This window comes from Labrus mixtus, chromosome 9 (genome assembly GCF_963584025.1).
Source record: "Labrus mixtus chromosome 9, fLabMix1.1, whole genome shotgun sequence".
In the NCBI taxonomy this organism is placed as follows: Eukaryota; Metazoa; Chordata; class Actinopteri; order Labriformes; family Labridae; genus Labrus; species Labrus mixtus.
In genome coordinates this window covers 19,626,651-19,650,975 of record NC_083620.1, presented here as the reverse complement: position 1 = coordinate 19,650,975, position 24,325 = coordinate 19,626,651, and the positions used below count along the sequence as shown (strand labels likewise).

The following is a 24,325-nucleotide window of genomic DNA, read 5'->3' as shown; positions in this document are numbered from 1 at the left end:
TGTTTCAATGCTCATATTGGAGGGGTGGGAAAGGTTTAAAAAATCGAAAAGGTGAAAAAAAAAACATATAACATATAAAAAAGCGGTTTTGTCTGTTTTTTTTGTTCAGCCATGTTTTTATAAAAGGTTTTCTACTTCTGTAACACATTCCACTTACAATTTGTTCTTTAAAAATTCTATTTGATGCATCATTGAACAGAAAATGCAGCAAAAACCAGACGATCTCTGCGGTGAATGGACACCTGATTATCCAGCCGCTGTCTTACCTGATAGGGTGCAACACAAAGAATCAGACTGGTCCTCCTGCAGACACTCAAATCACGGTGAGTCAATGTACCAGAAATGTTGTTTCTAAACGGGAGAATTCTGCCATAATATCAAGCCTGACCTGCTTCTCCTGTTATAGACTCTCCATGTGGATACTTCAGAAAAGCAGCAGAAGATGTCAGCTCCTTCAACAGAAGACACCACTCCGACCTTCACACATCTTCACCAGCATCTTGCCAAAGCGGTAATAGGGAGGAGCTGGAACATCACTGGCATCTGCTCTGGAAGGAGAAACTTGATGAGAAGGAGAAACACAGGAACCAACAAATTAACCAAACAAAGGATTTAACTCCTAGAGACAACTCTCGGGATCAGACGGTGACTGCTGGACTTGATGAAAGGCTTGGCAGCTCGGCTGTCAGGAAGCGGCAGCTCGAGTGCGACAGCTTCCTTGAAGTGAAGAGGCTGAAGCAGGAAACTGTGGAGGACAACTTTGGTTCTTCACACATCAAACCAGTTAAACATACGAGTGATTTTGCATTCTTGTACCCTTACAGTAATGTATGTGATGTGAGCAGAACTCCTATTGGACACATTCCTTATCCAAGGGCTGAATTACATTCCTACCAAAATATGTGGGACTCAGACAAAAGGATGGATCTCTACTGGAGACAACATTTCTTAAAAGAGCTCACCTTAACTCACTGCAGAGTGATGGGGATACCTCCTGTAGCACAGAGGCAGACAGATGTTTCTCATGGTTACTCTTCAACACCTCTTTATTTCCCTCTCGCCGTCAGGCAGTAGGAGACCGTTTACCACAGTGAGGGAGTTTCTGCAGCCACACAAACTGAAGTGTCATTTCCTCTGCTGCAGATATCAGCTCCCCTAGCCCGACTTTCTGCAGACATTGAACCTCGAGCACCGAGTCTCCAGGATCCGTCCCACAAAACAGGAGAGCTAATCCAATAACAACAATTTCACTGGACAAGCTGGTCCGTGCATGAATTCAGGGGAGCTCCTCACTGTCCAAGAAATGAAAACAAGTTAGAGAGAAAGATTTTTTTTAACCTTGTTAATGCTTCATCTGATTCATCTGCCAGCTCGCTTGCTGGTTTGATTTAGTCATAGACAGGTTCACATGAACTCTGTGGAAGAAGACTTAGTCAAGCTGTTTCAATGCTCATATTGGAGGGGTGGGAAAGGTTTAAAAAATCGAAAAGGTGAAAAAAAAAACAAGGTGCTCTTCTGGGAAAAAAAAAAGTTAAAAGCATTTAATAAATTGGCTATTTCATCATCGAAATTGTTGAAGTCATCAAAAAGCTTGACAACAACCCGCGTGTAGAGGCACATACAGCCTTCTTCAGGGTTTAGTCCTCAGCACACAATCGGCTACTTCAGTACATAACCATACATACTGGACAATAATGGCTTTTCACCTTTTTCTGAAGAGTGCCTTGGTTCTTCCATCTTTTGGAATTTTTGTTTCCCACCAAAAAGCACCTTTGCAAAACTTTGTTTGAACTTCGGGACACTCTAGACGTCTGCTCTTTGCTTCAAGGTTTAAAAATGATTGTGAAACTGAAACATGTAGAAATAAAGGGGGTAATGGATTGTTTCTAAGTTTACTGTTTTGGGTCTGCAGAAATGCTTGGAGCTCTATAAAGCTATATTTGGGAGACTCTCTACTAGTGTTGTTGGTCAAGACCACACTAACCGAGATCAAGACATACCCGAGACCAGGGCGCTCGTAGACCGAGACAAGGCCAAGACATTTAGGGATAGAGACCGAGTCAAAACTGAGACCAAGGCAGGGCGAGTCTACGCTTACCTTCTAATCACAGCAATGACATGGAAAAGAAGCCTGTCAGTGATGGTCTTGATTAAAAATCTGGAGTCTGGGCTGTCTGAGACCGAGACAAGACTGAGTAAAAATGCTTTCCATTAGGAGGCGAGACCAAGACCTTCAAAACGTGGTGTTGAGACCAAGACAGTGACGACGCTCAGGTGCAGAGGTTTAGCAGGGAGCCTACACTGAATGTCTACCATGTTCACTAGTGAAGTGTGTGTTAGCATGCTTCCATGTGCTGATTCACTCTGAAAAGAAAGTACAGCTGAGGCTTCTGGGAATGACATGTGCAGGTTTCTGGTCAATAACTAAAGTAGTGGACATAATAACATCCTGATATGTCAAAGTTTTCACTGAAAGACCAATCCATGTTTCCATCCAGCCACAGCAGACGTGACAAACAAACACAAACAAGAGAAGCTTTTGTATCAAAAATGTATTTAAAATTTGAATCAATAAAATTACGCTACATCATACACGTCCTCTGAAATTCTTCATCATTGAAACATGACAGAAAAAAAGAACATGTGTAAAAGTACACGTTAAGAGCAACATTATAGAATGGTTTAGTAGTGCGTTTAACTTCCAACATTCGCACAAGCTTTGTTCAGACATATTGGGTTATCTTTAACAGATGGTTTTGTTAGCCGTCACATGGTTAAGCTGAGGAATAAGAGCTGCAGTAAGAGGTCTCTAAAACCAGTTCAGAGATGACTGTCTCAATGTATCGGCACTTTTAAAACACAAGACACCGCGAGCGGGCGCCGGCTGAAAAACAAAAACACCAGCAGTGTATCCACTGAAGCTTCACAGTAAAATAAACAAGAGGCTGTTCATTTGCATAAGAGTCACCAGAAGGTGCCGCACAGCTTACACCACGTCCATACCCAGGCCTCTTGCCACCTCGGTTAGGGCTTGGACTGCTCCAGATGTCCCACCGCCATCACAGTCCTCCTGGGACAGTCCTCCAGGCTCCTCCTCGATGTGAGGGATGGTGCTCATGACGCAGTAGACCGGGGAGTCGCTGCCTCTGGGGCTGGGCTGAGAAGAAACGTCTTCACCTCCGGAGAGCTCAGAAGAGTACGACGAGGAGGAGCTGGAGGAGGGCGAGGAGGATCCTGCAGGAGAGCTGCGTCCGCTCTCCAGCGTGACCTCCGCCCTCTTGTTCCGGCTGCTGGTTCTCTGACTTTTCCGAAGGCTCTGCGGCTTCTTGGCCATGTTCTTCATGATCTCCTTCGTCACTTCGACTGTCTCGAAGCGCACCATGTTTACTTTTAGGAAGCCGTCCACATCCTTTCTGTATCTGCAGTGGAAAAAAACACATGGAACAAATACTCATCTAATTTTCATTTTAGTCTTGTCTTCTAATTTCTTACATTTGCGGCAATAACTGGGGAAAAGCATCAATTTTAGAAATCCCTTTTTTCAGTGACCTACCTGAAGCGGGAATGTCCAGAAGGCCATTTCAGCTCGTGCTTCTTGCGAAGGTGTAGAGTGAGCGTGTAACACCAGGAGAAGACCTTATCACAGATATGGCACTTATACTTGGACATGCCTCCAACCTGATAGTAAACATTAAGCAAGTTAAATAATGCATGTAACAGTTTATCATTGCAACTATTAATCAGACTGATGTCTTCACTGATGAGGATGAAGGAAGCGTTTCCGCTTACGAACCTCATGCACTCTCTTGAAATGGTGGCTCATGGTTGGGAATGTGTGACAAGAATAATCGCATCCCTCCACCGTACAGTGATACACTGTGCCCTCATTGTGAACCTCTGTGTGCTTCTGTAGATCGCGCTGGTTCTTAAATCTATTTATAAAAAAATAAAAAGAGTATGACAACTTCATTGCAAAGAGCTAATATAAGTCCAAGTTTACAGTCCACAGATACATAGTAACTCATTAGATTAATATTTTTAGAATCCCAAACAAATAAAGTCTTTTTAACAGGAATGTTTTAATATGTGGTTTCAGTTAAAGTCTTAAAATTGAGATGTTACATTAAAGAAAATGTCAGGGGATTTTCTGCGACTTAAATGAATTAAGACATTATTTAAAAATATGCTGAGGTGGTGTTTTTCATATGCTAAAGATCAAGAGGGGAGTATTCAGTGAGTTGCTGAGTGCTTTGAAACTGCATTGTGCCCCCAAAACTTCTGGAAATATAGAATCAGACAGGAATGAGTTCATAAGTGTAATGTGTAGCCACTTCTTTGCCAAACAACAGAGGTGCGGACAACAAATAAGCTGATCTGAAGGTCTACCTCTTGTCACAGAAGTCACACGGATAGGGTCGCTCGTCGCAGTGACGGAACCGGATGTGGATCTTCAGAGCTGCCAGAGTGGTGCAGGTCATGTCACAGAAGGGACACTTCACCTGATTCACTAAGAGCAAAAAGAACAAAGCAGGAAAATGACACATCTAAAAAAAAAAAAAAGAACCTGAAATGGATCAAGTATTACACATCTGATGTCGGTTAATCAAATAGTTGCTGTGACCTCACCCAATCTAATCCTGAAGACCAGATTTAACACGACTACCTCGATGACAACATAACAATGATGAGCCTCCAAACCTGAGCTGACTTACTGGTGTTATGACTAGTGAATAAAAAAATGCAATCTTTAATAATAACAGGTTCATATTATAAAACAGCCATAATATGATTCTGAGCAAGACAGAAACAAAAATATCTGGATGTATAATGATTGGAAAACATCTGAAGATCACACTGTGCCAAATACAAAGTTTTTTTAATTGAATTATTAGATGTGACTGAAGTAATCCTAGAAATCTAATTCAGTTCAATCTGACAGCATTTAAAGACAAGCGTTATGGAAAATGATCTTTACCGTGCTGACGAACATGATCCCTCAAAAGCCTTTCGCTGGAAAAAGCTTTGCCACAATGTTCACAAACCAGCGACTCTGTTTAAAAGAGAGCCACAAAGTCAGCATTTATTTATTAACGTACATGTAACACATCAGCATAGAATAAAGTGTCCCCCTCGCCTATAGGTTCGGCCTGCCTGTGGAGGTGGTCGAACAGCTTGGTGTTACTGGAGAACATGCTGCCACATGTTGGACAGGCTACGAGTCTCTCCTGAGTGTGACTCCGCATGTGTTCCCTCAAGCGGTATTTGATCTTGAAGTAAGCATCACAGCCTTCAACACAAACATCAGTTAGAGACAACACCACCACAGAGAAATGAACATACCAGGAACATCTCTTTAACATCTGTGTCACTCAGTCGTACCTGTCCAGTGGCAGAAGAGAGCCTGCTGTTGCTGTGGGAGAGACTCTGGCTCAGCACTCTCAACATGATTGTCCACATGTCTGTAGAACCACTCTGGGTTGTTAAATGTACTCTGCATGAAGATAGAAATATAGAAAATAAATAACGAGAGTGCTAACAGACATTTGGCGATCATTGCATAACTTGAATTAAGATCACCTACATCACAGTTCTCCCACTGGCAAACGTATCCCTCCGACCCTTCGGGAACCAGGTTGTTGCTGTGCAGGCCTTGGTTGCAGCTGGGCAGGTCAGGTCGGGACTTGAGCAGCTGAGAGCCGATGAACTTGAGCTTGCCGTGGTAGTTGTGGAAGTAAGCGTGGAACTCCAGCTCTGTGGGGCTACCCATGGATAGAAATTCACAACCAGTCCAGAGACAGGCATACTCATCTGAACGAAGAGAAGGAGAGAGTTATATCTGCAATTAAGAAACTAAAGTCATAACAGGATATAAATGTGGACATATTGAGAATTTACTAAGTAGAGCTGGGCACCAAACTGGATACCGTGCAATAACCAGATATAAATAACATCAGCATGATCTGTGTTGTGTAATGTTACTTAGTGTTATCATGAGTCTTATTGGTTATTAAATAGAGTTTTGTAATTTTTTGGTAAACCTATGAAACCTGCCCTTTTATTCCAGGAGATACATATTGTTTTTATTCATGTTAACAGTATGAAAAAGTCCAGTCATTTCTAAATATCATCTCTCTAATGTAATACATTATATCTCACAGATTTGATCCTGGGATTGGCTACATTTGTTCAAGCCACAGGTAAAAAAAAAATGAAAAGGTAAACTTTGAGAGAAGTCAATAATTGTTTTAGATGCTCCATTAGTTACTTCATGTTCTTCAATATTAGAGGGTCTTCTGATCCAAAAAGACGTTCTGACTGCTTAAAGGTTTTGATGAATGAACTGTTAATGGGGCGGCTGTTGCCTCTCAACCGGAAGGTCGAGGGTTCAATCCCCAGCTGGGCAACATGTCCGATGTGTTCTTGGGCAAGACACTTAACCCCGAATTGCTCCCGCTGCTTCAGTGGTGGTGTATGAATGGGATTAGTTACTTCTGATGGATGATACTACATGGCGATCACTACCATCAGTGTGTGAATGGGTGGGTGTGACCTGCGGTGTAAAAGCACTTTGAGTAGTCGGAAGACTAGAAAAGCGCTCTATAAGCTCAAGTCCATTTACCAATATTGATTTAGGTGATCTTCCCCAGCTCCGCTCCTGTATTTGTTCTCACTCACCCAAGTCCTCTAAGGCATCGTTGTCTCCAAGGTAGTCCTTTAAATGTAGGGACATGTGATCGCTCAGCTCCTCCATGGTGTGTCCCTTGAAGTTGCATCCTCCCCACTCACACACCACCTCGAAATTATCCAGCCTCTTCGTTGTCATCATGGCGGTAAAAGAAACGACGTACTCAGCTGATGTTGCTGCTGCATGAGCTCAATCGTGAACACCTTCACAGAAAAATGACATTCAAACAGGGAGGGGGGGGAACTGTAGCCTTCAATAAGTTCAATTTTAATGCTAGCTAAATGTGCTAACATACACTGCCTGGCCCAAAAATAAAAGTCGCCACCAAAAAAAAAAGATCACACACTCTGATATTTCGTTGGACCGCCTTTAGCTTTGATTACACCGCGCATTCGCTGTGGCAATGTTTCGATAAGCTTCTGCAACGTCACAAGATTTATTTCCGTCCAGTGTTGCATTAATTTTTCACCAAGATCTCATATTGATGATTTGGAGAGTCGGACCACTGCGCAAAAGTCTTCTCCAGCACATGCCAAAGATTCTACAATGGGGGTTAAGGTCTGGACTCTGTGGAGGCCAATCCATGTGTCATGCACCCTGAACCACTCTTTTCATAATTTGAGCCCGATGAATCCTGGCATTGTCATCTTGGAATATGCCCGTGCCATCAGGGAAGAGAAAATCCATTGATGGAATAACCTGATCATTCAGTATATTCAGGTAGTCAGCAGGCACATAATGCTGCTGAACCTAGACCTGACCAACCCCAGATCATAGCACTGCCCCCACAGGCTTGTACAGTAGGCATGATGGGTGCATCACTTCATCTTCCTCTCTTCTTACCCTGATCACTCTGGAACAGGGTGAATCTTCCTTCTAGTTTTTAATAATGTGTTGGACAGTTTTTAACCCAATTTTAGTAGCTTCTGCAACATCTCCTTAGATGTGTCTCAAACAGACTTAACATCTTCTCCACGACCACAGGATGTGTCTTTCAACATGGTAGTTTAAGAAATGAGAAGCTACTCATTGCATCACTTGTTGCCAGCTGAAAGATAATCGCCCATGCAGTTATTATCCAATGGGAGGCTCTTACCTATTTGCTTAGTTAAATCCAGGTGGCGACTTTTTTTCGTAATCACCTGGACATAATTTACACTGTTTATGTTTAGCTTTGTAACGCCCCACAAGCCTAGTTGGTATGAAAGCTGTTGTTTGGCTTTCAGTCGAGCTAACTCTGAATCTGTCACAGGTTTGCTTCTAGGTCGACTTTGTGCTAATCCCAACGTTAATCACCATTTAACCGTTAAACATTAAACATTTGTTTAATCTTCACTTGATAATTTAATGTATAAAACACATTAATGTTACCAAGATTTGTAATACTAAATATTTAAATGCTTCTTACGGGTGTTATTTGAAAGTTGCTGCAGCAGCTCTGTTCTTGTTCCCTCCTCTCAGCTTGTCTGCTTTTGTTTATTTCCTGTAAGCGCGAGCCTCACACGGAAATTGTTCTTCTTCGTGTAAGTGACAAAAAGTGCACAGCGCGCCAACTACAGTGCCGGAGGAGTCTTTCAGCGTATTTGAATCATAGACTGTAAAAAATAATTTGAATGTCATGTTTTTTCTTTATAAAACTCGTATAAATCCCAGTAAATTACACTTTTTTTTAATCATTTTAAATGGTAAAACAATTTTCTTTTTAAAAATATTTTACAACAGGTTGTTTTTCTACATTACAAGTTTGCAAATTCCATCATATATTTTGATTATCCTGGCACATTTTTATTTATGTTGCTGTGCAGTGATGTCTTCTATTTTTTTGCTTTCTTCCATGGTTTTGTTAAATCATGCAATCCATGCTAAACTCTTCATATACCACTTGAGTAAACCCTGCAATAAAGCTGAACCATTCCTTCTTGCCATCACCCTTTCTTTTGTTGAAAGAGTTAACTTAAATTGAACAAAATGTCTCTTTATATCTCAGACTGCTTAAGGTCTGTTTGGAAAAAATAAATCCATGATTTTTTTTAAGTACCCATTTTTGTTATTCTAAATTCCTATATGTAGTTGAGGACAGAGGAGATACTTACATGCACATGTGATGACTTGATGTTACTTTATTAGTTCAGTGCTGTCTGTAACCCTTTAATCAATGCATAATAAAATTTGAAGATAACTCCACCTTCCTTTCTTGTAAATGTCCACTGGTTAAATGTTGGTTAAGTTAAATCCTCATGTTCAGTGAAAAACTTTCACACACACGAGTGCAGGCCAACAAAACCCCCACCACTGAAGTTTTAGATATGTAGTTAAAAAACCCAATCTTGGTTACAGTGTTGCACGATAATAATCACATTGTATCAAAAGGTATATGTGTTGGCAAGTAGCCTATCTAGATGTCCAAGCAGGAAGTGGGGAAATTAACGTCAGCAGGAATGAAAAATCCCATCAAGCCTGGGAAAACGTGGAACAGTACCAAGAAGTGGAGGTAGCAGAGAGAGGAAATCTGAACTACTTTTCTTGGCCCTCAGCCACCTCCAGGTCCACATGATGCTTTTAAATTGTGCAATAGATACTTACCACTAGAGGTCATAATTTGCTGACAATCTGCAACCCACTATGCAATGTATTGCTGTCCAAGAAATACAATATCTTCATGAGGGAGCATGTTTTTTAATGCAAAGTCGATACAGCTCAAATAAAGTCATGCAATGCTGTACAGTAACAATGCAGATTTTTTAGATGGACATTTATGTTGTTGTGCACATTTCATTGTAAGGTGGATTTCTTTAATTTGTGTCAGAGAATGGTCTGTATAGACTCAGACTTGTAACACCTATAGATCCTCCCACGCTGCCGATAATTGGCTGATTGTGTTATCGACATTCATGTAATGGCTTTTTCACACAAAACACAAGTAGCCTAAACCAAATGACCATTTTGGTTGAAATAGTTTCCCTTTTTATGGCCAGAAGTGGTTTTTAGCCTTCAGCTTCAACATGAAAAAATTTGCCTCCAAAACAATAATTCATACACAGTGAGACAAGTATGATATTTCACCCTTTCAAAGTGATAGAATAAGCTATGTAGGTGAGACTGTTACCAGCCAGACAAGTCTTTTAAAGAAAGGGTGGAGCAGAGGCAGCTCTAGTGCCATAACTGATCTGTTACTCAATATTTCATGCTGCTCTGCAAACATAAGGGCCCATAACAACTGAATTATTCATGGCGTTTTATGTCAGGATGACTGATTCACAGGAAAATGACAATCAACATCCAAAAGCTTCCAAGTGAATCAAATGAATAAAGATCACTTTGTATCGTCCCTTTTTTTATTTAAGAGTCTTGTTGTGTTTGATGAGAATAACATTTGGCTTGTATAACTGATTCCCTGAAGTGTATGAAAAACGGATAGTGCAATGCATCGATGACATCTCGTATCAAGAAAAACACTCGTTAGATGACTCCAAATGTTTGCTGAATTTTAAGTATTAAAGCATTTGAAGAACACAACATGCCTACTCTTAAAAAAAAACAACTTTCATACATTGCCTACTTTGGCCTCTTGGAGCGCTGTTGGAGTATAATTCCAGCCTGGAAAAAGATTTTGAAGATGTTCCATAGAAAATAATAGAATTGTACCAACTGAGCAGAATTTCAAGTAGTAATTCAATAATTTCATTTACTGCTGCAATTTCTTATTATGATAACAAACATTTGCATACATATTCTAATTTTGTGATATTATTTAAGAATATACTATATTGAGGGCATGACAATGCATTTTTAGATTTTGTAAATATTTTACTCTAAACTAAATTTCATCAAGAGTCCTCAAGCAATCCCTTAACTGTATTTGTTTCTCATTGTTGTCAGTATCAGCTTTCATTCTAATATTTAATTGGTGCTCACTAACATAAGTGAAAATCAAGGTCATTTCACTAGATTGAAATGTATCTGCCACGTTTTAGAAATCAACAGCAAATGTACAGTTAGGACATTAATACATGACACTATGGCGTTGATAACTTCTTACCTTTCAGGTTGCCTTAAGCATGTACTCTGCTAGTTTACTGAGCTATTTGATTCAGGTCTTGATTTATTCTAAAGATGTATAAAAGCTCAGATTGACGTTATGAAGGTAAAGTACTATATTTCAGTTTACAAAATACATTGCAAGACTAATGAATTCCCAACAGAGAGGAGACACAACACATGATTCTGCATCATCGTTTTAATCAGAGTTCATTCAGAGCAAGCTGAGAGTACAAGCACAATATCACAACATGTCTGCAGCGGTATGACATTGTAATATCATCATTTCACTGTGGCCTGACACCACACGCAGCCCCAACCAGACAGCATATACAACAAGAGAGATATAGCACCAGGGTGTTGGAGTGCATAGCAGCACGTCTAGTCGTCGGGTCAGACTTGATGCTAGCAGGCAGCAGGCTGTAGAGGTCAGACACAAAAACTCTCTCACTCACTCACGCAGAAGCTAAAAGTGGAAGCAGACTAACGGTGGGTAACACTCTCGCACACTGCAGCAACGCTGGCCACTTAGGGCATCAAGATAGACAAATGTGTGTTAACAACCCGTGAGGAAAGGATGTAATGACATTTTAGTAAAATGACCTCATGTCATGCTCACAATGAACAGAATGTGATTTGCGCATTTTCAGACAGCAGCATTTTTGATAGCTGAACTACGAGTCCTGGCTCATTCTTTGTCCTTCAACACCTGGAGAGATCAGCCCATTCAGAGAGGGAATTACAGAGTAAATACAATAAATTCTGGGCTAATATGCATTACTTTTTTCATTTAGCACAGTTACAACATCACAGCTCAGATGAGAGGATGGGCGTCACAAGATACTGAGTCATTGTCAAATCTGCAGAATTCCCTTTCGGACAAAGGAGATGATTTCCTCTTAGATTGCAAGAAATATGTTTGTGGGTGAAACCATATTGCTGGTGTGTTTGTGTAATAGCTTGAACAGCCATTAGACTATGATTTACTTAGTGTATGTACTTCAGTTTTTCACTGTGACCAGAATCTATTACTACACATGCATTATACTTGAAAGGGCCTTGCCCCTCTACATTGATCTTAAATGGCTCAATTTACAAGCTAAAATGTGACTGTGACTTCGAGTCTGCTTAAATGTTGCTACTCAGCCAAAAATGGGGTCCTGCATGCAAGCAATTATATTACAGATCATTTGGTTTCTAAGCAACCAAACTGATGAAACCAGATATCATCCAGACCAGCGAAATGAAAACCAGGACCATACAGCGGAGGCACTGTAACTAGGAAACACAAATCAGATTTGTACTATCTCAAAACCTCTCAGAGAAAAAAAGCGTCCCCCCCTGACATTGATACAATCATTTGAATATTTATCTGAATTATCGACCATTCAGACAAAGGTAAAAATGCCCTTTCAAACAGACATTACGTGTGTACTCATGGCTCTTTTTTATAGGTCGATGCCAAACACAACTTATATAAAGAATGTGCAAATTATGTGCTCAATAATATAAAGCGTTTCTGTGCACCAAAACACAAGGAATCACATACTTTCACACATCAACATACACACACGCACACTCACATTCACCATTTACAGTGAACTTATTTGCATTATTCTAAAAGCTTAACATCAGTGCCCATTCATAAGTGAACAACAGGTCAGGGGGAAAAAAACCAAAGGGAAGAAGTTTGACTAATTTGTCAAGTGGCCTTTGATCGCGCTCGTAAAAGTGTTGAGAGATGAACTACTTTTACTGCTTTGCTTCAGCCAGTCTGTTGCTGATCTCTTTGCTCTTCTTCGTCACAACTCCCTCTGGTTTGGCTTCTGCAGCGGTCAAAGATGGTTTCTTCTTGGCTGACTGGGAACTAGCAAGCACCTTCTCTTTCGATTTTTTCACCATCTTCCCTGTTGTTGTTGTTGGTGTCTTTTTTGGTTTGGTGCGAGACACTGGTTTATCCACCTGAAAGAGAAAAGAAGTGCAAACAATGATATCGAACACCCTTTCAAAATAAGAGTTTAAAAGTTAACCTATTAAAGCAATAGTTGTAACTTTGGGATATGCACCTTTTTCCTCTTTTGTGAAGAAACAGGTTGATTCCACTCTCATGTCAGAAGTCGGATATCTTAGCTTAGTTGTGGTTCTTTACCACAGGTTTAAAGAAAAACAGAGATATTCCAGGTTCATGCCCTGGACTACTTCTTTAATGGGAGCAGTGAAGGCTCCCTCTAACAGCCAGACTCAAGGAAGTCTGCTGGCTGTAGCTACATATGTACATACATACATACATAAGCTGGTTATTAACCTTCTAATTCTTCACAAGAAAGACAATAAATGCATTTCAGATACGAGTCTAACAGTTCCTCTAAACAGGTTCCTAATTCAAGGAGACTCGAAGTCCTACTTCAGCATGCAATACATACCTTTTGCATCCTCTTACTCTATATAATGACAGTGCAAATGACACCGTATGGTACAGGTGATATTTGCATGATGTGGTAAGTGCAATGAAGATCTAAGAAAATAAATACAGCACAAAAGGTGAATTTGTGCCATAATATTAAAAACAGTGGATCGTGCAGTTTGTAATTAAAACTAACCTTAAAGGAAAAGCATTAAAACCAAAGTCCATGATTCATATTAGTCTATGATGTTAGTTGCTTGTGCTTTAAGGAATTATTTATTTTGCAAAAATTCAACCATTGACCAAAAGTGTTGGAAAACGATAGATGATTTAAGAAAACCAGGCATGTGACTAGAGGATCGCTGTTTCAACGACCAACAGGGAAGCTGTGGGTGCAGAGATTAATATGCTCTGAAGCAAGGTCAATCCTCTAATGCCTGAGCTGCAATCAACACAATACTTCTGCTTAGACTCTGACAGGTTTAGTTTGTAGAAATGAGATGGGTTAACAGCAACAAAGCTGCAAACATGCTCAACTTTTGCTGTATAAAATAAATAAATCATTAAAATCTTTATTGTATAAGATATGGTTTGTAAAAAATGTTCCTTAAGAGTAAGATAAAGGGCTTTATTTTTGAAAATGTAAAAACATTTAGTCTTTGGACAGACAAACAAAGTGAAATTAGAGAAATGGCTGTGTTACAGGATTGCCATTTATAAACCACAAATGCCCTCTGCACCATGCAACAGAGCATTTTAACTTATAATATAGCCTTTCATTTTTGGGGAGTCATTGTAACAGAGACCCAAAATTCCTAAAAAGTGACATTATTTATTGTGGCCACACAATATGATTATCTTGAGAATCCAAGATAATAATGTGTGTGCAAAATATAATTCTCTTTTGGGAACAAGTTATTATCTTGTGTGCACAATCATTTTTTTTTTTTTTTTTTAACTTTTTGGGAATTCAGGGTTTCCATACATTGTTGATGCTGAAAATCATTGAAGTTAAAAATATCTTCATCTTCATCTTCAAGCTGCATCATATTCAGCTGCATATCGTGGCTACTTACAAAACAGATATCAAAAGTATAACATCATCTGCATACAGTGTTAACAAAAATTCCCTAAAACACTTTCCACTGACGTTGGCTCATCATACTGTGCCTCTTTAACCACTTCTATGAGGTTCAATTCAAAGTGAGCCAATGGTGTGCAGACTCAGAAAACCTTTAAACAAAATGGCATTTCACCAGATGTCATTTGCTAAATACATTGTCAAAAAAGTAGAGCACAATCTAATAATCGCTTGTTTAACTGTTCATTTATCAAAACAAGACTTTAGTCACTAATGGTCAGAGTCTCTTCTAATGTTTTACTTATTATTAGTTATATCAGTACTGTTTAAGCTTTATCATATGTATCGGTCATTAATGAATCCACCCTCTTTCATAAGCCTGCAGAATCTGCATGAGACTCCTACGCTGCACAAAGGGTGGAGGGTGATGCAGGCTGAGAGGAGGGCAAAAAGTGAAGATGTGACTGATACTCTTTGCAGGATTGCATCTGGCAGCATGGTGATACATGTGACTGTGGCTCATACTGGCCAAGGCACATTGAGCATGTGTGTGTGCATGTGTGTGTGCATGTGTGTGCGTAGAATGCAGGTTTGCGTTTGATCAATTTGAGGTCAGCCTCCATGCCTTCTATAAGAAACAGAGAACACACCTGACTACAGCAGATTTAGAACAGAGCTGCTCTCAGTCTCTGAGAAGTCCTACAAGAATGAGAGAGGGAGTGGCCATATGAAAACACGTCTACAGACACATTGTTTACCCATTTTTACCCCATTAGCATGTCAAAGATACCACTCTATGTTAAGAACATTCTTTTATTAAGGCCTAATTATTATAAGATGAAGTCTCTTTTTTTATCCAAAGTTGGAATAAAATGCAACATTTCAAACGAAATGCTTTAACACCTCCCATAACCAATATGCTTTGTATAATGGCAACATGGGTTGTCCAGCTTACATATAGCTGATACTTGGCTCTTATGTATATCTGGTCTTTTTTTTATGGGCTAATAACACCTGAATCAACAGAAGTTTAGACTGACTCTTTAAATACTTTCCTCTATGAGATACATGCAATATTAGAAAACACAACAATAACAAGTGCTTATATTATCATTTTAAATATCTAAACCATCACATACAAAGCTATTTTGTTAGCGTTTAATTACACTGAGAACAAAACCACCTGCCATTAGGGTACAACAAGGACTTGGATGACGAGTTTAATAAAACAACATTCATGTAAAAATGCTTCCAGTCAGTTAAATCTTAAATTAAACACAAATTCAAACTGACAGTGTGATAATCCCAAAGTACTGAGCCTACAATATGCTGGTTTTAGAAATAGCTCTATGACTTAATGTTCTTAAAGGAAACTCTAGTAAACTACAGATATCCTCTCACCTTGGCAGGTTCCTTGCCGGGCTCACTGTACAGGCTACGTATCCTCCTGCGCTCGACCACCTTGTTGTCGTTGGGCTGAGCCTTCACCTGCTCCCCCTTGTATGTGGCACTGTAGCTGGTTTCCCGACTGCTCTCCTCCACTGGGGGTTTATACTGGGATGGAGCTTTAATGGCCTTCACTGGTTTCACATCCTTATATGCTTTAAACTCAGTCCTAGGAATGATAAGAGCAAAAATGTAAAGTAAGGGTTAACCGCCTATTTAAATAGTTTCTCATAAATGTTTTGGTCAAACTGATCTATTGATGGACTAGACAATTGAAATCGGACGCGATTGATACTGAAGATTGTCTTCCTTGCCACAACTTCATGACTAGCCAATTAGGTCGACAGCTTAAAGTAACAACAAGTTAATTTTCAACATGAGTGTTAATCAGAATTTTTAAAATGTGTAGGAGGAATTCAACTTCATTTTTGCTAGACCCCAAGTTAAATGATGATACATGTCACCACGAGCAGCTATCTTCATGCAAATGATTACAAACTGTTTAACTCTTTGGAGAACTCACTTGTATCAGACTTTTTTTTTTTTTTAAATAGGAGCATTTTAAACTGGCACAAACTCGATTCAAATTAGAGGATTATATTCAGCTATGAATTTCTTTACGTTGGCTGACTGTTTATTCCAGTCTCATAAACAATGACAACACAGTTGATGATAACTTGTGTAGTCAGGGCATTTCTTGGTGAAATGTTCCTGTAAATAAAATCTGCAATTTGATATTTGGGGTCATTCTGCATTGTAACCATTAGTCATTCTCCTTAAAATACCACCATCAAAGTTTTCCTATTTGATTAAAGAAAAGTAATTACCATCTAGTGGTTAAGAATCTGTATACTGTGTGTATGTGTGTTTGTGTGTAAAGGCACTTGTGTGAGGTGCTTATCTGTATATGTGCATACTGACAACCTTTAAAACTTTTTAAAAACTGTCCACCAAATGTAACATAGATGAGTTATTTCTGTAAGAATGCTCTCCATATATTGTATCCAGTACGTATCATAAATGAAAGGCCTTTTCAGGGACAGGACAAATTAGAGTGAGCTATAATTTCTGTGGTGCAGTGCATTGGGAAATTGTTGTTCAGTTCTCCACGTATACTGCATCTGTCCCTGTCAAATAAACGAGAGGGGAAAACAATCTATTAAACTGACAATTTGATAAAGTGTTGTGCCAAACATATAATATAATATTTCCAGATTTTCTGTGTGTGTGTATTTTTCTTTGCCTGTGTTTTGTGTCATATCTAAAGTTTTCTTTGTTTAGTTCGGATGTACAACGTCTTCTGTTCAACTGCCTCTTATTATCGCTTTGTTATTGTTTATTTAATGAATAATCTGATAACACGGCACATTAAGTTAATTAGTCAGTTGAGTTAATGTATGCTTCTTTATAACAATAGTTCAGTGGGCAGACTGAAGCCAGTAAATCTAGTTAGCTTGCATACATTATGCATCTTCAGTTTAATTTGGAGGAAGCCTGTGCAGATCTTTTTTTGCTCTTTTTTTTTTTTGTTGAGACACATGATTACATTTAGACCCTTTTACTGGCTCATTGATGGGCTGCAGCATTGATTTGATAGTACTCTTAGGGAGGATAAAGCCACAAAAAAAATCAATAGTGCAACCTTTATCTCTGTCCGTATCACTTTTCTCTCTGGAAATCAGGGGAGATTGAAACAAGAGAAAGCATGCACTACCAAGTCCCCCTTGGTAGTCCCTAAATGATATCAGTAGGCGTAGTAACATGGCACACACAGGCCACTGTAAAGCCAGGTGCTCTGGTGGGTGTTTTGTAAAAAGGGAGCTTTTGAATGCAGCAATCATGATAGCTTGGGAATAAACTGCAAAGTCACAGTAAAGTCAAATAAAACGTCATTTTTACTTGTTGGGACAGCATTTGCGTCATTCTTGGCCACATTCCTCTCTCACACACACACACACACACACACACACTTACCTGTAGCTGCTAGAAGTCGACATGACCTCTTTTATCTGCTTGTTTAAAGCGTCTGCAGCTGCTCTGCCTTTCCTCTGCTCGGCGCTCATTGCATCTGCAGTAACTTGTCCCTCAGTCTTCTCACCGGTTTGTCTCTCTGCTGACTTTTCCCTCTTCTCGCTCTTCTTCATCAACTCCTTTGCTTCTTTCTCCTGAATTTTCTCCTCGATCTCGCTTTTCTCCACGCCGCTCTCGGCCTCGGCGTGCTCCATCTTAGCGCTCCCTGCGCTCCGCTCTGGGACACCGGAGGAGGTGGCGGTGGGGCTTGGCTTGGGGATCCAGGGGTGGTCGTGCTTCTTGGGTATAGGCCAGGGCTTGTAGTCCTTCTGATACTGCGTTTCGTTGTTAAACGGGGCCTGGGAGCGCTGGAACTCGTTCCTGGGTTTGCAGCTGGGTTCGGGGCGCACTCTCCACGCCTTGAAGTCTTGGCGCATGACGGATGCAGAAGAGCCATCTTTGCCTGCTGCGGCACCCGTCGCGGGCGGTGCCTTCCCAGCCTCCTGCTGCTCGCCGCCGGGATGGGGTTCGGTTTCTATGGCAATGGCGCCGGCCCTCTTCTGCCTCGGCTGCGGGTGATGGGGAAGACGCTGCACGTCGGCGACATCCGAGTATTTGGTAAAAACCAAAGGCACCGCGATGTCCCCTTTGTCCAGCTCGGTCCAAAAGCGGTTGATGCAGCAAGCACGCGTGATGCAAGGCCATGCCATGATGCGAATGAATACTAGGAGGAGGCTGACAGGAAGAAGATGCACAGGGGGGGAAAAAAGGCTATTGATCAGGGATAAACGTGCCAATGAACGTCCTACTCACGACTCGAAGACTTTCGAGTGCTCGCTCCCTCACCCCGTACCCTGAGTTTCTGTCCAGTCAGGGGTCCTCACGCTCTAAATGTTGCGACTATCTCTCAGTGGCACTGAGTAAAAGTGGAGCCCCCACGCCTCCCTCCTTCTGCAGGCTGTTTGTTCTTATAGGAAGTTTGAAGTGGACTTTAGGGGGGTTCGCCGTGGAGTGCACATTGCTGTCTGGTTTGCGCATCAAAGCGACCCCACCCACATTCGCGTAACGCCCGGGGTCTGCACCGCGAGTGTTCACGGTGAACTATCACCTGAGCTCGTCATCGTCTGGCCAGCAAGAGAGGGTGGAGACACGTTTAACCCCCGAGCTGCCATATCAGAACATACCATCCTCAAACAATGGATGTTAGAGGTGCTTTGTTGTAGCATCTCAAGGAAATGGCCGATTAAGCTAAAAACGAAAGCAAGGATTCATTACTTGTGCATGACACTGCAACAATGAAATAGAAACATCAATTACAGCTACCACATTATTTTTCTCGTTTATTTTTTATTTTTTTTTATTAAATGTGACTACTAAAGCAGTTGAATCTAAAAACGTACGCACACAAACAAAGACAAAATAAAACTAAAAATGTCAACAAACCATATTTTTTTATATTTAAAAAAAAATTATTTATTGAAAAAGTGAGGTTTATGAATTTTGGTTTTGTTTTGCTAGATTAGTCAACTTTCTTGAATAATCAGGGCACATAAAAAAAAGAAAAATAGAGTTGTCCACAAATTATTACTGCAGTATCATAACAGTTTATTTTCAAATAAAGTAATTTCTAGTAAGTCATTCGACATTGTGAGGCGAAATGTGTTTTATATAACCACTGTGGCATTTTAACTACCTTCAGCACTATTTGTTTTGACTGCTTCCTGTTGCGGATGAGTTGAGGGGGATCTGCTGATGTTGGTGTAACTGCTCCCTCTTGTGCCCCTCCTGCCTCACAGTCAGTGAAGGAGAGTCACTTTACTGTAGGCAGACTGTCACAGGGAAACCTGCCTTGGTCATGTGCTTCGTATTCAAAATTCATGTCTAAGGTCGGCCATTTGTGGAGAACACACCGCTCACCTCAAACATATGACTAATAAATGACTCAATAAAAAAAAACAGACAACATTTTTTTCTGTAATATCAGAGATTTTATATAAATCAGTCTAAGCTAAGAAGAACACACAAAGACTGAACTATGAATATTTACATGATGTGCCCATGTGGTGGCACAATTCAATTCTTTCAACATGTTCTGACCTCCAAATATGCCTACTTATTACCAAAACTCAAAGGAGGGACCAAACATAAGGAGAATTTGTTTTTTGATGAATGGCAATGGGAGCTCAGTGTCTGTCACATCATTTCATCTCCACATCTTCCTCAGCTTTTTCCTCTGACTCTGACTCAGCCACAGCCTCAGCTTCTGCTTCAGCTTCTGCTTCAGCCTCAGCCTCACCTTCAGCTTCTGCTTCAGCCTCAGCCTCAGCCTCAGCTTCAGGATCATCCTCTGGATACAGTCTGCAATATTTGTCTACCATGACGTCCAGGTCGTGTTTGACGTGAGTGTTAACGTTTAGCATCGAGAGACTTTTGTTCCACTGCTTGGAGGGCACGTTGCTAAGATAAGTCTGCAGCCGCTTGCTCGCTGTGTCGCTTTTGTTGTCCTCCAATTTCAGCACCGGAAGGGTGGAAAGCACCTTAAGGAAGGAATTCACGTTCGGAAAGAACTTGACGTCTGGCAGCTGGAGCGTTTCGTGGATGGTGGTGGGCAGGCGCACCTCTTTGCCTCGGTGCTTCCACTTGATTCTCCAGCAGTGCAGCTCCGCGGGCAGCGTGTCAGGGTTCGGCAGGTCATTGCGGTACACCTCTGCGTAGTTCTCCTCTGTGGTGTTGAACTTCATTTGGCCCATGACAGCTGGGACGAGGGACAGGCACTTGAGAGCTTTGAGGTTGGTCTCGGAGAACATGTCCTCCACCTCCTGCATGACGCCGTGGATAACGGGCACAGTCACGTACTCCTTGTAATACCCCTCTACTTGGATTTCGCTCACGTCGGCTGCACGCTGCTTCCGAAGAAACAGCCGCGGCACCGTCACAGGAATCTCCATTACGCTGGCCACACTCACAGCCTCCTCGAACCAGAATTCGTGGTAGACGTCGATATTATCATTGACCTCGTTCAGGGAATGCAGCACGGCGGTTAAACTGTTGGCGGCGAAGAACACGTCGAGCGTCTCGCCTTGGAGATTTCTTCCAAAGGCTCTGGTGAACGTGAGGACATTCTTCAGGATGACGATGGTGACAATGATCTCAAAGTCAGCCAGCGTTTCTGAGATTGAGTACGCATCAGCTGCAGCGGCGTTAGCAAACCTCCCTTCACCATTTTCCCGGATGGTGTCCATGCAGAGCAGCAGGGGCGGCAACAAATCTAACAGGACGTCGAAGACGTTGTGCTGCTCTGTCCATCCTGAGACACAGGCTTGTTTCAGCGCAGTTACCTTCTCTTCATTTTTCTGGTACTGAGTACAGATGGCGTTTTCTAGCTCATTCTGGGTAAAAGGGACACGAAAGAAAGCACCGATCCTCCTCAGAGTCTCCATGACAACTTGGACATTGGGAAAAGGCAGGTTGTTTGTCAGGTGGACGTTCAGTGCTATATGAGAGCAGGACATGTGCAGTGCCAGAGGATACTTCTCCATCAGTAGCACTGCCACGGCTTTCATCTTGGTGGTGGAGGTACCAGTGGCCTTGTGGGCCTGACCACGGCAGTCCTCCATACTGAGTCCCCAACGGTCGGTCAGCTGAGCCTCCAACCTCTCTACAAGCGCGGCCTCGTCGCCGTCGAATGACATGAAGTCCAAGAACTCCTCGCGGAGGACGTTCTGCTGGTTCACGAAGCGCAAAAACAACGGCAGGTGCTTCTCGTTGCCAAATTTAACAAGGTCCCCCGTCACCAGGGAGAAAAAGCGACTCTCTCGCACCTCCATCAGCATCTCCTCCCTCACCGTGTTCTCACAGACATCCAAGAGCTGGGTCTGCTGCATTGCAGAGAGGTACTCCGTGTTCACAGCAGTCGCCTCAAAACGCTTCCTCAAAGCTTCATCTCCAGCGTTCATTCGGTAATCCAGAAGGGCCTGGAAGTTGTTGGACACGTGTCCCGCTTTTGATTCTTCGTCAGCCACTAAAGAAACGCTCTGTCTTCCTAACATGACCACCACCTCGAACAAGGATCTCAGGTATTCACGAAACTCCCTCTCCTCTGCGGACAGCTGAGGCTCATCCTCGTTTGTGCTGGCGCCATCCACAGCAACTGCATCTTTTTTGGAAACAAGCTGATCAATAGAAGATGCCACTGGGGAAGAGATAGACACGAGTGAAACAGTGATCGTATGAAGTATTGCACTCACTTAAATGAACATTTCATTATTTTTACATTCATGGGCACACATCTATTTTCTATGTATTTACTTACATCTCCTTTCTTTAATCTTCCTTAAATCTTCTTCAGTCTGAAATACAGAAAGGACATTTACGAAAAAAAATTGATGGCAGGTGGTCAAACCATTATGAGCTTATGAGGGTTTCTTTAAAACAACACGACAGGTGTTTCTTACAAGTTCTTTAATCCGTTTGCGATGTCTGGTATGAGGATTTTTTAGATGGCTCGTCAGATCGAACACAGTTGGAATGGCTGTATCTTTCAACACTGTCCTATAGGGACTCTGAAAAGACATTAACTCTAATAAGCATTTTTGGGAGACTGACATTTTTTTTTTTTTTAAACAATTGGAAACTTGCTGCCAGACTTACTGACAACAAAAGTGTGAGATACTTACTGTTTTGCAAACCATAGCTGGGTCAAAGTGTTTCGCACACAACCTGTAGTGCTTGTTCAACTGGTCTGCTGTTTTCGCCTCTAGATCTGCTCTGCGGCAGTTCTCTACCCAGATTCGGCATCTAAAAAAAACCCAGAAAGTTTAAAAAATATATACTTTACAGTCATGTTATTGTGTATACCAGGGAGACTACTGACCCACTATTGTTCTAATGCTACTCAACTGTGGAGAAAGTGTCAAATTTCAGTGGAAACAGCTCAGATTACGAAGAAAACAATCAGAAATGTGTAATGTGCATTTGTTAGTTATTAAAACAATTTTACTTGATAATCTTTCAATTTGAATACAGGTCAAATGTTTTATACCCGCAGCAAAAATACGTAAAATTAATAAATGCCTACAATATAGAGGTAGTTGCTCTGCAGTAGGCCATGAGGTTATAAGGTTAGTTATGATGCTTTACCTCTCTGGATCCCTTGGAAATCGAAAAAAAGCCAAATCTGATTGTGTGCTCTTCCGTGTACAGTTCGGGGCCGCGCAAAAATTCGGCATGGTTCAAGCTAGGTAGTTAGCTTAGTTTACTTAGCCTATAATAATAATCATCGGCTAACTTTACCACCTACGTTTTCTGACAGTATCAGACAACGTATACAAGTCGTTGTAAAGTCTGAATGACGTTTCCGTAAACACAAAAAGGCGATACTAATCCAGACTGGATCGATTTACCACGAATCCACAACGGTTGAATTTTGAGGAGATCGTTTTTTTGCAGAATTAAGTCCAGCCCACAACGCACCTGATAGGACAAGCGTGAACTCAGAAGCAACGCTATTGGTCTACAGCGATCCATCAACCAATAAAAAGACAGCCAACTATTTCTTCTTCTTCTCAGATAAATATAGAGAGAGCAACGCTTCAGATGGACTGCTACCATCTGCTGGCTGACATAATAAGGACGCAAGCTGCAGGATGTCTCCATTTAGTGTCATTTAATTTAACATTTCAAAGCGGGACAGGCTATCTACTGTGCGATGTTGATTCGCGTGTGATGTAGTTTTGTCGCCGATAAAATAAAGTGCAAGGAAACAGCCTTTTTTTAAGAAATTGGTACATTAACTATTTATCGGTAGCTCTTCACAACGACCATTTTCTTGCTTATTGTTGCCGCCGGTCAGTTTAAGCCGAAGTCCATCAGCTAAAAAACATGTATGGAGATAACCCAGTAAATGTCTTTACATAAGACAATAAAGTCAAAAAGAATAGACAAAAGGCTCACAGTAGATACTGTAGATGATTTCATAATAGAGCCTGAAGCTCTTTGTCGTCATCTGGCTCGTTGGTCTAGGGGTATGATTCTCGCTTAGGGTGCGAGAGGTCCCGGGTTCAAATCCCGGACGAGCCCAATTTTTCAGTGACGGTTCAATCAATGTGTCAGGGATTCACCAATTTACGCTGAAGCTAACGAGCATCAAATTCAAAATAATTTGTGATCACTTTAGAGGAAAACATCAAAAGTCATCGTGAAAATTCCCACGGAGACATGTTTATAAAAATATCTGAAAGGGACAATTATTAAGATTGCTTAACCACATATATTGTTGCAGTAATTTGTTCCTTGGGATGAAATATATCAAGTAGTTTTTTTTTTCTGCCCCAAGGTAAAAGGAAGTGGGCTCGTCCGGGATTTGAACCCGGGACCTCTCGCACCCGAAGCGAGAATCATACCCCTAGACCAACGAGCCAGAACACTAAGTCCGACTTTCTGTGAATTTATAACATGTTAAAACCAGACACCGTGTTGCGTTTCTGCCTTCACGATTTTTGTTGCATACACACTTGTATACCCTCGAATAATCTTTCGGTAAAAGAACCTTTGGATATTTTGTTTGTGGATCGCGGGTGATCATGTAACTATGGATGAAGAATGAACTATTCCCGTAAGAAAGGTAATGTAGATGGAGTTGACAAAGAGGAATAAAGACACA

General features: G+C 41.2%; 4 protein-coding genes and 2 non-coding genes across 7 annotated transcripts; 2 read left to right on the top strand and 4 right to left on the bottom strand.

Annotated features, from left to right (window-relative positions):
* The first annotated feature begins 132 nt into the window (after positions 1–132).
* LOC132980533 (uncharacterized) lies at positions 133–1,200 on the top strand. The gene is made up of 2 exons (XM_061046733.1): positions 133–323; positions 407–1,200. The coding sequence occupies exons 1-2, from the start codon at positions 203–205 to the stop codon at positions 1,072–1,074; spliced, it is 789 nt and encodes a 262-aa protein (XP_060902716.1). The 5' UTR covers positions 133–202; the 3' UTR covers positions 1,075–1,200.
* A 1,337-nt stretch (positions 1,201–2,537) lies between these two features.
* Positions 2,538–8,180, bottom strand: zgc:112083 (uncharacterized protein LOC550461 homolog). Its single transcript, XM_061046732.1, has 10 exons — positions 8,094–8,180; positions 6,676–6,888; positions 5,582–5,808; positions 5,380–5,491; positions 5,135–5,287; positions 4,976–5,050; positions 4,387–4,507; positions 3,794–3,932; positions 3,554–3,678; positions 2,538–3,419 (listed from the first exon to the last, which is right to left on the bottom strand). Exons 2-10 carry the CDS (start codon positions 6,824–6,826, stop codon positions 2,987–2,989), a joined length of 1,536 nt encoding a protein of 511 aa, XP_060902715.1. The 5' UTR covers positions 6,827–6,888; positions 8,094–8,180; the 3' UTR covers positions 2,538–2,986.
* A 2,727-nt stretch (positions 8,181–10,907) lies between these two features.
* Positions 10,908–18,942, bottom strand: map6b (microtubule-associated protein 6b). 2 transcript variants are annotated; one of them, XM_061046731.1, is made up of 4 exons: positions 17,629–18,942; positions 15,610–15,823; positions 14,859–14,907; positions 12,539–12,685 (listed from the first exon to the last, which is right to left on the bottom strand). In XM_061046731.1, the coding sequence occupies exons 1-3, from the start codon at positions 18,372–18,374 to the stop codon at positions 14,863–14,865; spliced, it is 1,005 nt and encodes a 334-aa protein (XP_060902714.1). In that variant the 5' UTR covers positions 18,375–18,942; the 3' UTR covers positions 12,539–12,685; positions 14,859–14,862. The 2 variants fall into 2 exon arrangements, with proteins under 2 accessions (XP_060902713.1, XP_060902714.1); XM_061046730.1 differs by lacking the exon at positions 14,859–14,907 and having other exon boundaries at positions 10,908–12,685; positions 17,629–18,926.
* A 280-nt stretch (positions 18,943–19,222) lies between these two features.
* Positions 19,223–23,096, bottom strand: thap12b (THAP domain containing 12b). Its single transcript, XM_061046729.1, has 5 exons — positions 22,804–23,096; positions 22,341–22,461; positions 22,119–22,226; positions 21,977–22,013; positions 19,223–21,856 (listed from the first exon to the last, which is right to left on the bottom strand). Exons 1-5 carry the CDS (start codon positions 22,890–22,892, stop codon positions 19,863–19,865), a joined length of 2,349 nt encoding a protein of 782 aa, XP_060902712.1. The 5' UTR covers positions 22,893–23,096; the 3' UTR covers positions 19,223–19,862.
* A 574-nt stretch (positions 23,097–23,670) lies between these two features.
* On the top strand, positions 23,671–23,742 carry trnap-agg (transfer RNA proline (anticodon AGG)). Its single transcript has one exon. It is a non-coding gene; the product is annotated as a tRNA-Pro (tRNA).
* A 268-nt stretch (positions 23,743–24,010) lies between these two features.
* Positions 24,011–24,082, bottom strand: trnap-cgg (transfer RNA proline (anticodon CGG)). Its single transcript has one exon. It is a non-coding gene; the product is annotated as a tRNA-Pro (tRNA).
* Positions 24,083–24,325: the final 243 nt, after the last annotated feature.

Bases quoted from the DNA above. Each gene is read 5' to 3' on its own strand.
- map6b (XM_061046730.1), bottom strand. From the start codon at position 18,374: ATGGCATGGCCTTGCATCACGCGTGCTTGCTGCATCAACCGCTTTTGG. The intron at 15,824-17,628 runs GTAAGTGTGTGT...TATCATTCCTAG, and splicing joins TCGACTTCTAGCAGCTACAG to GACTGAGTTTAAAGCATATA. The intron at 12,686-15,609 runs GTGAGAGGATAT...TTTCTCTTTCAG, and splicing joins CCGGCAAGGAACCTGCCAAG to GTGGATAAACCAGTGTCTCG.
- LOC132980533 (XM_061046733.1), top strand. From the start codon at position 203: ATGCAGCAAAAACCAGACGATCTCTGCGGTGAATGGACACCTGATTAT. The intron at 324-406 runs GTGAGTCAATGT...CTCCTGTTATAG, and splicing joins CTGCAGACACTCAAATCACG to ACTCTCCATGTGGATACTTC.
- zgc:112083 (XM_061046732.1), bottom strand. From the start codon at position 6,826: ATGATGACAACGAAGAGGCTGGATAATTTCGAGGTGGTGTGTGAGTGG. The intron at 5,809-6,675 runs GTGAGTGAGAAC...CTCTTCGTTCAG, and splicing joins CGATGCCTTAGAGGACTTGG to ATGAGTATGCCTGTCTCTGG. The intron at 5,051-5,134 runs GCGAGGGGGACA...TCTTTTAAACAG, and splicing joins CAGGCAGGCCGAACCTATAG to AGTCGCTGGTTTGTGAACAT.
- thap12b (XM_061046729.1), bottom strand. From the start codon at position 22,892: ATGCCGAATTTTTGCGCGGCCCCGAACTGTACACGGAAGAGCACACAA. The intron at 22,462-22,803 runs GTAAAGCATCAT...GGTTTTTTTTAG, and splicing joins TTTCCAAGGGATCCAGAGAG to ATGCCGAATCTGGGTAGAGA. The intron at 22,227-22,340 runs GTAAGTATCTCA...ATGTCTTTTCAG, and splicing joins CAGCTATGGTTTGCAAAACA to AGTCCCTATAGGACAGTGTT.